General features: G+C 38.4%; 1 protein-coding gene across 1 annotated transcript in view; it reads right to left on the minus strand.

The window, feature by feature from the left end:
• Window positions 1–232: 232 nt before the first annotated feature.
• The window catches only part of LOC311280243 (somatostatin receptor 3), a 30,288-nt gene continuing 17,262 nt past the window's right edge, over window positions 233–13,258 (minus strand). Inside the window, exon 2 of the mRNA XM_084392237.1 lies at window positions 233–3,477. Coding sequence (XP_084248363.1) covers window positions 1,989–3,434 — 1,446 coding nt within the window. The 5' untranslated portion in view covers window positions 3,435–3,477 and the 3' untranslated portion in view covers window positions 233–1,988. The remainder of the gene's footprint in view (window positions 3,478–13,258) is intronic.

The raw sequence follows: 13,258 nt of genomic DNA on the forward strand, positions 1-13,258 counted from the left end.
TCATTATGGAAATGGTGGTAGTTCTCTCTCTCTCTCTCTCTCTCTCTCTCTCTCTCTCTCTCTCTCTCTCTCTCTCTCTCTCTCTCTCTCTCTCTCTCTCCATAATGTGTCTGGAATGGCTTTCTATACGCCTCCAAACCCATTTGAGTGTAAGCCCGAGCGTAGGAGGAGGTGGCGTAGGGCGATGGGGAGTGTAGTTGATATGTTAGGGCTTGCTATGATCTCAATAGTTAACGTTTATTTATAACACTCAGAAAAGGGTATCTGAATGTCACATAAGCATATTACGCCACTGGGAACTGACACTTTGGAATTTGAATGTATGTTTAGCATATGCTGCGTGTGTGTGGAATTAGAGCATAAATGACATTATAAAGAGGCACTTAAACCTCTTTAGCTTGTGTTGGATAAAACCAATGGTCCTAAGGTCAGGCTCAAATACCTGGTGTTGTTTAACTATGTTGAATAAACTCTTTTTTTTCCCATTATTTGTTCACCCTCGTGCTGTTCCAAACTTGCATGTCGTTATTTTTTCATTAGAACACAAAAAGAGACTATTAGAAGAATCACCACACAGCTCTTTTCCAAGCAACTGAAGTTCATAGTGTCTTTCAAACTCCAAAAATTACAAAATACATTAAACAGTGTCATAAAAGTAGTCTATATGGTGTACTCTATGTTCCAAGTCTTAGGAAAGTTATATAATAACTGTGTCAAAAGCAGTAATCATTGAACAACAACTTAAATTTGGGTCTGTCCCCCACACATACTTGTCGCATTGATTCATAACATAGACATATGGACTACTCTATGGTAAGTTTTTTTTTTTTTTACCTTGTGGGCATATAACTTTGGAAAGACATATAAGTTTGGAATAACTTGAGGATGAGTAAATAATGGACTTTTCATTTTAGTTGAACTATCCCTTTAGTTCACCCACAAATGAAAATTGTGTCATCATTTACTCATCCTCAAGTTGTTCCAAACCTGTATGAATTTCTTTCTTCTGCTGAACGCAAATGAAGATATTTTGAAGAATGTGGGTAACCAAACAGTTGATGGGCCACTTTGACTTACATAGTACGGAAGAAAAAATAGGGTGCGTGAATGATGACAGAATTTTTTTGTGGGGTGAACTAACCCTTTATGCTAAGTACCTGTGTGTATGTTTGTCTTTTGGGTGGATAAGAGGGAATTTATCATTGGTTAAATAGTCCAAAAGTGGTGCATTAACAGTATAATAATATATCATAAATGATGAACATTCAGTTTTAGGGAAGATGATGTTGAATATTTGTGTAATATTTAAAAAAAAAAAGCCAATAAACAAGAACACAACTGATAGACAGCACAAAACGGTATAATATAACAATGCAATTCAATTGAATTTGAGAACCTGTTTGCAGCAGATTTCAGTTAGTGTACACTACTTTTACAAGGCAAAAAAAAAAAAAAAAACACATTTAAAATATATTTATAGAAATGATGTAGGATTTTGTATGGTATATAATTTCTGACCTGTTTACATGTACAAAATCTCCATTATTTTATCACATATTAATATGCTACAAGTCTCACTAAGTACGCTTACATGCACAGTTATAATCAAGCAAAAGTCCATGTAAATGTACTTACTGATCTAGTGCCCAGTCGTAGCCATGGATTCTTTGCATTGGTCAAATCTCTTAAATAAATTTAGAAAAAGGCACATAGATGTTTCACATATTGTGGTGCTGGTCTCATATAGGTTCTGATACCATGGAATGCTGTGAAAACCCATTGTAAAATCCATTGTGATTTTTTATGTTCTGTTTCAAAGTTGTACACTTCCATATCATTAAGTCTAATTACTAGAAGGAAACTTCATAGTAAACTCAGACATTAAGACAAATTGATAGACTCCAGGAAAGAAAGTAACTACAAACTGAACAGATCTCAGGGAGGCAGGAACAATAATACACTTTTTCCAGCTGACACCAATCACAAGTTTACAAGTAGCTGATCTCCAGAGAGGCGTTCTTTTCCACCGGTTCCTCTGGCAGTGTTTTCACATTCCCATTTTTGGCCCCATTCAGCAAGGTTGCAGGAAGCCCAAATCCCGGTCCTTTACCAACAGCATCCCCACCCGTGCCTCTCCTGTCTGGCGTACACGTCTCAGAAACCCCTGTACCCGAGGGTCGCTCTAAGAATAGGGCTCGGGTACTTTCAGGGTGTCCGCTTCCGTTTCCATTCTGAGTAATCCTGCAAATTTCCGTCATCTCCGTCACTTCCTCCCCGTCCTCTTTTTCCTCCTCATCCTCTTCATCTTTCACTGCTCTTCTTAGGCTTTCCCTGGGCATCAGCACTCTTCTTCGTTCCTCCCGACGCTGCTGCTGCTGCTCGGTGGGCTCGTGGTTCTCGACCCTTCGAGATGAGCGGCATAGGGCCTTCCGGAAACCCCGCTTGAAGTTGTCCGAAAGGAAGCCATAAACTATAGGGTTGGCGCAGCTATTGGCATAAGAAAGTACCACTACAAATAGATGAAGTCCCTGCGGCTCGTCACGGAGCGATTCCACCAGGTTTATGATGTTGAGGGCGTAAAACGGCATCCAGCAAAAAACAAACACAGCCACCACTATCACCACCATTCGTGTGACCTTTCGCTCCGACTTGCGGCGTTTGGTTGACGTGGCATGAACCTTCTTTCCCGAGCTGCGGATCTTGATCACAATGAGGAGATAGCACATGCAGATGACTAGCAAGGGAAAGAAAAAGCCTACTGTGGAGGTGTAAATGATAAATGCTGCTCCCCAGATGTTGGCTGGCTCTGGCCATATGATATTGCAGATTCCTCCTTCCCGTTGCACGTTTGCAAAAATCACCACAGGCAAGACCACCAAAAAGGAGACAGCCCAGATTGTTCCATTCACAGCCTTGGCCACCTGCGGTCGCCTCCATTTAGAGGACCGAATAGGATGAACCACGGCCAGGTAGCGATCGATGCTCATTACAGTAAGGCAGAAAATGCTGGTAAACTGGTTAATGCCGTCGACGGTCATGACCAACCTGCACGTGAATGAGCCAAAAGGCCACGAGTGCATGGCATTCTGCACGGCGAGGAATGGAAGGCCCAGCATGAAGAGCTCATCGGCTATAGCTAGATTCAGGATGTAGATGTTGGTCACCGACTCCGTCTTGGAGTAGTGCAGGACGATGTGAATGACCAGAGAGTTTCCTCCCAGGCCGACGACGCAGACGATTATGTAAATGAGAGGGATGAGGATTCCTGCCATGCTTGTTCCTGCTCGGTTCTCCGGATCTGTCTCATTGGTGCAGTTTGAAGAATTGTGGAAACAGGTGTCATTGAGAACGCTCTCGTTAAAGAGGAAACCAGGAATGGAGCTGTTGCCCCATAAGCCCAGCGCAGCAGAGGCGTCTGTTGAGGTCAGCTCCATCTCACCCTCTTGCCGTCACTGCCTTCAGCTGGGGGCCATTGTCCTGCACAGAGAACAACCACAAACTATCATTTCTCTCTCAATGCACTCTCACATTCAATAAATGCATAATCTACAGACAAAAGCACCATTGTTAACAAAGTTTGTTTCACACTGTTTTTGCAAATCTGAATATAGCTTACTAAGTGAAAAAATACAATACTAGATCAGTGGTTCTCAACATTTCTGACCTCAAGACCCAAGACAATATTCAAAGGACCACATTTATTTGATGCCAAACACGACAATGATGCCTTTTGAAATTTCATTTAAACATGAAATCTGTTTTGAGATAAAAAAAGAAGAAGAAAAAAGTAGCCTACATATTATGTCTTTTTTTGACATTACATTTAATGTTTAATTATATTTTATGAGAAAATGTTAAATATTAGGGGGGAATGCAAGATTGCTGCAAAGGAGACCTAAAATAAGCAAGACCAGACAGGATTAAATTCATTGTAAGCAGTCAGAAAAATATGGAATTTGATTTATTTGAGTAATTTCCAGGTCTGGATAAGTATGGGGAAAAACACTGATTGTCGAACACAATTGAATAAATTCATTATTTATTATGCAAAATTCTTTGTCTTCTACCATTTGCGAGTCTCTTTTAAACTTTACTAAATGAATGTGTGCCACTCAAATCGGCAACAGCAATCAGCATTCATCTAAATCAGACTGTACTTTGGATATAGCTAGATTCAGGATGTAGATGTTGGTCACCGATGTGTCCGAGGTGAATGCATGCAGTTTATAAAGCTTTTTACGTTTCTTCACAGACCCCTGTGCTGCAGTGTGAAAAAAAATGAGAGAGTGTGAAAAAATTAGTGGTGCGTTTTCATCGGAGTAGGAAATATGTTCAGTTTACATGTTGAACACCTTGATTTTAGAGTTTTTTATTTTATTTGAATTAAATCAGATATTACATAAAAATATTATTTATTATTATTATTATTACTATAATTAAATATTATTGTATGTAATGATCATGGAAATGTAATTATATATTACCATATAATTTAATTTAATTTAAGTTACTTTCCAGAGGTGCCCTGGTTGAGAACTACTGGACTAAACACTGGTCAAAATACATGAAAAGGGATCGCAGAGGACATTTCATCGTAAAAACACTCACATGGCTCACAGGGTTTTGGATGCTGTTATTTTTGTCCCTTAGGCGATCAGGCATGCCAATTATCCAGTGTATGTGTGATGCTCAGTAGAGAAAAGTCTGCCTCAGCAGTACCTTGCTGAACCATTAAAATGGAAGCATCACAAAACATTGGCACTGCATAGACTTGAAATATGGAAAAACAAACAAGCACAGTGACTATTAAATTCTAAAGCAAAGCATGATGGAACAGAAGCAAGATTTGCTCTGGGAATGGTAATTTAAAACAACATTATTAAAAAATAGAATGAATGAATAAAGAGATATGCACTTCATGACAGACAGGAAACAATTACAGTGATGGCAATGAGACTGACTCTGCAGGGATATTTGTGTTTGGCTTGTCTTGGTGTACATTCACTCTTCAGACAATTCAAACACTGCACTCCCACGTGGCATATGGACTACGGCTAATAATTGACATTTTATTAAAGGGACTATGTGTAGCTTTTTAGGTATTTTATTATCTAAAATAATATTTTTATTCATAAATATGCCCTCAATGGTGTATAAATACCTATGCCAATGATCAGACTAATCCTCGTAAACGAAGAATTTATTATCTTTATATACATGGGACGGGTAGGTCCACGGAGGCTTCCATGTAGTTCCGCCATCTTGAAAAACTATAATAGCAGAGAGGGACAAAAAGTACTAGGCCAACGCGTTGGAGCAGAGCAGTGAGAGGCGCTTGTCACTGCCCCGGCAAGTTTAAAAGGATGCACTGCACGGTTATTTATACACCGTTCATTCATACATATGCTGAGTCACAGGATGAGTCCTCGTCGTCGAAAAAGTCCAAAATAGACCGTAAAAGGAAACGTGACCGGAGATTACAAAAACAAGGGTTAATGTCGGGATAGCTAATGCAGGAGAAAGCTTTCAAAAGAGACGCTGAAGTTGCCTGCTTTCTTCTCGACAGGTAAGTCAATGTTACGGTCTTAATTACAAGCTTTTTTTTCATTGCTTGGTTGTGTACTTTATTATATAGACAGTAGAACATTTATAGTTAAAAGTTAAACAGGCTCTTTGATGAATATCAAGAGAAGGCTCTGATGATGATGATAACAATGCACGTACTTCAAAAAATGTAACGAGTAAAGAAGGCATTACTACTAATTACCATAGTTAATGTTTTTCACAGTCAGTAATTCATACTGTAACATTCTTTTTTTCGTTGTTTCAAGTTTCAGTTTGTTTTAAATAACAAACCTGTTCACCCGAAGAAAAACTCGAAGTGCTATTATAAGACATCCTGTCATAGCTTGTTGGTACATAACGGCTACCGTAGATGCAACGCGCATTTGAAAAAGTGAGGCGCTGGAGAGCATTATTCGTTTGAATGCAAAATACAATTTCACCGCTAGATGGGAGAAATTCCTACACATAGTCCCTTTAACAATCATGCCCACTGGGACTCAGAACTGACTGAGCAGATGATTAGAAGCCCATTCACAGTTGGTCAATGCACGTGGTGCATGTTTATTCTTAGGATTTATACTGTCCTTGGTTTTCTTTAAAGGCTAGTTTCATCAAAAATGAAAATTCTCATCATTCACTCAAGAAAGAAATGCATACAGGTTTGGAACAGGATAAGGTTGAGTAAATGACAGATTTTTTTATTTTTTTATTTGCCCATATCATACTGTATAGTCTTTAACAGTAAGAGATAAGATTAAGTTGGATAAGGTGATGCAGTTCCACACCTCTTTGTTTGAAATAGAAAAGCCAGTTATGTTAGATTTTCACTCCTGCCTCTCTCCATTTCTATTTAATCTCTCTCTCACCTTCCCAATTACAACTAGAAGCAGAGAATATATGGAAGATAAATTGACTCTGGACCACTGCAGCACTCATACAGAGAGACTGGGGAAAACATGCCGAGAAGAACGGCCATCATCATGCTCTATATTGAGGTTTAAAGTAATATAGGCTGCCATAAGTTAAGTTAATACATACAATCGGAGACACATACCAGCAAGCACTCACTGTATATCAGACAACATTTTTTAATTATTAAATTATTAAGCTAATTTTTGTTTTTAGAATTTAGAAATGTCTAAAATATGCATTGATATGCATTAATATGCAAATATGCAGCTAATTCATTATGAAAATATTTATAAAGAGTTACAAAGATTTGTCCCCCAAAACAGATAAAAGTAGTATTCAGTGCCATGTTGAAAATGAATGTAGAAAAGAATAAAAGTGGAAGTCAAAAGAGAATAATAAGTGAAAAGAGATAAAAGCACGAGAAGAAAGGCTGTGATCTTTTAAGTCCCTGACATTCACACGGCTTCACGCGCGTAACCTTCATGATTAAATAGCTACCCAAACCATCAAAAACATTTTCTGGCTCCAGTTTTGCTTAAAAAACCTCCTCAGATGATCAAATGATTGATTTCATTAAGACGAAGTGAGCAAGCAGCCCTTTTTTGCAGTGTTTTAAAGTTAATTGAGTCTTTTAAAGTTACATGGATGAATTAGACATGAAAGATTTATAAAAAAAAAAAAAAATTATAATGACATTGCACCACAGGCTGATTTTGAAGCAAAGCAAAGAAACATTTTGTTTAAGCTTAGGTGTCCACCATTTATTGTCTATTTACATGATTTTAACTATATTGTTGAAATGGAGTGTGACAACCCATCAGACTCAGAAGTCAGAGTTCTTTTTAATATTACTTGAAGGTGGAATTACTCTAACAAACAACAACAAACGTGTGCAGCCAATCAGCATTAGGGGGCGTATGACGGTGGAGGAGAGAGAACGAGCAAGAGGGAGATTTGAAGAAAGACTGCAGAAATAGAGATGAGACACAATACAAAAGAGAAAAGCTCAGAAGAAATCACCAGAAAATTAAGGGTTATGACTGGGCAAGAGCTTTAGGACCTGTGTAAATATTTTAAAAGCTTTCCAGCGCTGAGAGAGCTAAGCGGGAAGGCCTGAAAACAGACACGGATGTTGCTTTGATTTCGCTCCACACGCGAGTAACACTGGGTTTGAGTGTCATTGTTTGTCTGGAGCTGCTGTGCTGTTGGCAACTAATAACAAACTCTTGCTTGTAATTACTATTGTGTACTGTATGTAAATTATTTTGTGGTTCCTTGTCATTCGTTCATTATCTGCACTTTATTTTTCGAGAAGCATTATTTTGTTGCGCTTGTTGCTCTTGGATTGCGTGCGTAACGGAGGCCAGCTAGTGAGAGTCATGCTGATGACTGCTAGGGAATGCTGTGTTTTTTAGCGTCATTGTTAGTGCACTCGCCTCGCATGCTGCTGATCGGGGTTCGAGATCGACTCGGTGCAGGGCGGTTAGGATTGGATGGTGAGTTTTGGAGGCGGAGCAATGAAGAGGGGTGTGTTTGTTTGGGTTAATTTCAAATATCAACAATGTTCAACAGCGTTTTTGAAATATCACTTACCCCACCTTTAACATGAGCTAAATACATATACACTCACCTAAAGGATTATTAGGAACACCATACTAATACTGTGTTTGACCCCCTTTCGCCTTCAGAACTGCCTTAATTCTACGTGGCATTGATTCAACAAGGTGCTGAAAGCATTCTTTAGAAATGTTGGCCCATATTGATAGGATAGCATCTTGCAGTTGATGGAGATTTGTGGGATGCACATCCAGGGCACGAAGCTCCCGTTCCACCACATCCCAAAGATGCTCTATTAGGTTGAGATCTGGTGACTGTGGGGGCCATTTTAGTACAGTGAACTCATTGTCATGTTCAAGAAACCAATTTGAAATGATTCGAGCTTTGTGACATGGTGCATTATCCTGCTGGAAGTAGCCATCAGAGGATGGGTACATGGTGGTCATAAAGGGATGGACATGGTCAGAAACAATGCTCAGGTAGGCCGTGGCATTTAAACGATGCCCAATTGGCACTAAGGGGCCTAAAGTGTGCAAAGAAAACATCCCCCACACCATTACACCACCACCACCAGCCTGCACAGTGGTAACAAGGCATGATGGATCCATGTTCTCATTCTGTTTACGCCAAATTCTGACTCTACCATCTGAATGTCTCAACAGAAATCGAGACTCATCAGACCAGGCAACATTTTAGTGAGCTCGTGCAAATTGTAGCCTCTTTTTCCTATTTGTAGTGGAGATGAGTGGTACCCGGTGGGGTCTTCTGCTGTTGTAGCCCATCCGCCTCAAGGTTGTGCGTGTTGTGGCTTCACAAATGCTTTGCTGCATACCTCGGTTGTAACGAGTGGTTATTTCAGTCAAAGTTGCTCTTCTATCAGCTTGAATCAGTCGGCCCATTCTCCTCTGACCTCTAGCATCAACAAGGCATTTTCGCCCACAGGACTGCCACAAACTGGATGTTTTTCCCTTTTCACACCATTCTTTGTAAACCCTAGAAATGGTTGTGCGTGAAAATCCCAGTAACTGAGCAGATTGTGAAATACTCAGACCGGCCCGTCTGGCACCAACAACCATGCCACGCTCAAAATTGCTTAAATCACCTTTCTTTCCCATTCTGACATTCAGTTTGGAGCTCAGGAGATTGTCTTGACCAGGACCACACCCCTAAATGCATTGAAGCAACTGCCATGTGATTGGTTGATTAGATAATTGCATTAATGAGAAATTGAACAGGTGTTCCTAATAATCCTTTAGGTGAGTGTATATTAAGAAAAAAAAATTTCAAACTTTGGGAGGATACTTTTCTGAAAGGTTATGGACAATGGTGAGAGCAATGCATAATTCATCATTCATCATTCAACACTGCCTATCTCCCCGTCCTTTTCTCCTCTCCTTCCATCTCATTGCTTTGTAGACAGAGACCTGCTCTGCTCAGAGAGGTCAGTATTGTTTAAACAAATGCTCACTTTTAATCTGTCTTCTCGCACCCACTGCCTCATAGGAGCCATTAATCCGGATGATTCAGTGGTCATATGGCATTCATCTGATCATTTGGCATTTTCTCCTGGGACAATTGCTAAGAACAATGACATTCGTATACTACCCCCTCCCCCACCACCAGCAGAAAAAAAAAGAAAATAGAAAATAGTGAAAGAGACAATCTTATCTTGTCTTTTTGTTTCGAGAGATGCTTGACTCGATGCACTAGTAGGGCTGTTAATATAAATTTCACAATTAACTAACTGCATTGCCAATTACAGCATTCCATTTACATCTACTCCCATTATTCCAAAATGTTTTATTTACAGCGTGTTTACTACCAATCACAGACATCTGCGTTGTATGTATGAATTTGACAGCCAATTAATTGAAACTTTAAGCCTATCAGTAATGACAACTGATTATAATAAGTGTGTTTTAAGCAGTCTGATCCATTATAGATGCATGATTAAAGTTTTACTTTCCATAAATTTAGAGCTGAACATCAGCTGACATGAGGAGCCCAGAAATGATTATTCCACTGATTAGAGCAGGAGAATACATAATGTAACGAATTTAAAAATTATTCTAATGACCTTTAAGGCATTGATTCAGAGTGAAATAACCTAGACAGTTTTACTGCAGCTGCTGTTTTTAGCAAAGGTGGAGAGATCATCTAATCACAGATTTCAAGAGTGCTGACAGCAGAGTTAATTGCAGATTTTAAGGGGGGTTGAGATGAAAGACAGCGGGTCTAACAACGGCGTATACGAAGTGAAAAGCATTGGTAGTAATTTGATTTGATCCATGTTACATGTGCCGCTAGCTTGCAAAGCATATGATGCAATACCCAATGAAACTGCAAGTGTTCTTAAGACTGCAGAACGTGGTGCATGTACTGTGGTCTCAAACGGTCACATGAAACTTGCAGCTTTACTGATTATAATGGGATAGAATCGTAAAAAATGCCATTACCACCTACAATAAACATTTAAGTGCAAATATTGAAATTAACATTTGCAATTACAAGGGGAAGGATATTAATTCCATAACCGTGCAGCCTCCATGTTCTGAATGACTTTTGATCTTTTTCAACGTTTATCAGACTTCTTTATCAGACTTCAAATGGACACCGTATGCTCTATTGTATTTGGTAACAACATGCTCCACGTGAGAAAATACAATCACTGTCTATTCGTTTTTTTTGTCCTCTGATTTTATGGAAAGTATGAGTGGGCCATCTTTGATGTCAGTTTTACCAGTATTTGCACTGAAAGTATCTCTCTCTCTCTCTCTTTCTCTCTCTGAGGTCAACATGCTGTGCTTCTTCTGTTTGTTTGTTTGTTTGTTTTTGTTGTTTTGCAAGTAATGTCTGCTACATAAGTCACCAAGTACACTACGGCGTTGTATTTTTCATAAGTCATTGACTAATTTAAACAAATCTTTTCAGACAGATGACTAAAAAAGATTCTAAAAGTGCCATTTAAAAATAAACATTAAATCAAATAAACATTAAATCACACGTATTACAATGTGCAATAGAAAGCGAAACCAATTTGTTGTGAACTTTTCTGTCACCATTTTTCAGTTCAGACAATCACTTTAACGATTAAATATGCTCTAAGCAACTTAACGCAAGCATACGCAAGATTACAATTGCAGTCAACGTAACTCAGCAAAAAAGAATGGTGTAGAATTACATAACCTCTGTTTTGGGAATTATCATTTTTATAGTTCATTGCTGACATTTGTGAGGATTTGATTGCCCAAATAAAATGGATATAAATTAACCTAGACAGAGAACAACAGATATGACTCATTTATGCGGATCTGAATTGATTTCAAATGAATTACTTAGCAGGAATTTATCAGCTGAAAAGCAGAACTAATGTTTTACGACCATAACAGCCTAATTAACATCAACAACAAAATAACTGCATGGACATATTAAATCAACCACAAAATTATCTGTGTGTCCCTGTCAAATGATGTCCTTTATTATTTTGTTTATTGTTTAGGACATAAATGTCTGTAGTGAATGTGATATGATATGGAGATTATGATAATCATTACTGCCTAGAAGTACAATTCAACTAGAGACTCACTTCAACTAGATCTTTATCACGGAAATAACTTGATGTGGCCTTTGCATGTTGCATGTTATGGTGGTCTGTGAAGTTCACAACACCAGGGTGTCCCATTTGTCAGGTTATGATTCATAAGCAAGCTGTACTTTTGCTGACCCTGCCCTGTTATGGACTCCAGACTCTCCGGCATTACCTCAACAAAGTGTCTCTCAGAGGAGGACTACAAGGGATGCATTTGAGATAGGGCCAATATGTTGTTGTAAAGAAGTGATATTGTTTAGTCAGACAGAAAAAAATAATAAATACAGAAACTACTGATCTGATAACAGAAACTTTGGTTGTGGAAACTTGCTGCATCCATGTAAACATGATCAGTTAACATTTGTTTCCTAGTTTTGCATACATGCACAATGTGACAATTAAAATATTTACAAATATTTCCATTTGCATTTTTCCTAGAAGTGAAATCTCTGCTGGATACTGCCTCATTAATAAAGAACATTTCCAATTCCCAAACAGATGCACATGCATTATACAGACAGTGAGAGACTAACTCTCATATTGTAGGATACAAATGAGCTTCTATTAAGTTTGAAATAGGTTTGATAGTTATTTTTATGTCGTTTTGTCACGTTATGCATAAACTTTACAACAATATTGCATTGATCAACACTGGAATATGCAAAATTACAGCACACTGGGTTTTTTTCTATCCACCTTCTTTTTAAATGTAATTTTTATAATTATTTTTAACATGCATACCACTTGTTTATAGTGTAAGGCCTGCCCAATCGGTCCAACGACAGTTTCCGATAAGCAGGTGAAGGTCTCTGTGTGTTACTGTCTTTTCCGCGTGGCAAAGTAATCTGATTCTAATTAAGCTTTTATCTGACTCCATTTTATCATGAACTCGAATTTAGGTCGGAATGCCAATTTGTTATTGGTCATTTATATAATAGTTTAGCAATACATTTGATCGTTCAATTTAACTCTTTACTCTTATTAATCATTCATTCAGTCGCACAGGGTCCTTGCACCGGCCGGCAATCTATTATGCAGGCCCACTTTCACAAACTCACCAGCTTCGGGTCACTAAACAGAGGTAATTGGCTAATACCTTAGATGGTCACATTCATGTTACTTAATCTAAGATATTTTTGTTTAGCCTCCCTTGGTTTGTATACACTTGAATTAAAGTAACGTTTTCTTTAGACAGAGGTCATGACCACTACTACAGATATAAGCCGACCAATATACTTCTCTGATAGTAGGTTTGGTTTGGTCATGCCATGGTTTCCCACGTACACTTGACTAAAGTAACATTACATTAAACAGAGATAAGACTCATCCTATTTAGGTTGGTCAATGAGCAGTTTGCTGTCCTAAACGGAAATTCCCTTTTAGTCTTTACAAAACCAAGTACACTTGAATTAGTGCCAAATATTAGCCGGAACTCTAAAAATCGCAGTTGGTGAGACCTATGCTCCACTCAAAACTGGATGTTAGTCCGTTACTAATCTGACACATATTTGCGGTAACATTGGATACATTCTACTGAAGTTAATCATTTCAGAGCAAATCAGAATAAAATCAAATGTAACAATTTATTATGTCAGGTAAATGTATCATGCCAATTTCATAATCCGTTCAAAGATA

This window comes from Rutilus rutilus (assembly GCF_951802725.1).
Source record: "Rutilus rutilus genome assembly, chromosome: 1".
Classification (NCBI taxonomy): Eukaryota; Metazoa; Chordata; class Actinopteri; order Cypriniformes; family Leuciscidae; genus Rutilus; species Rutilus rutilus.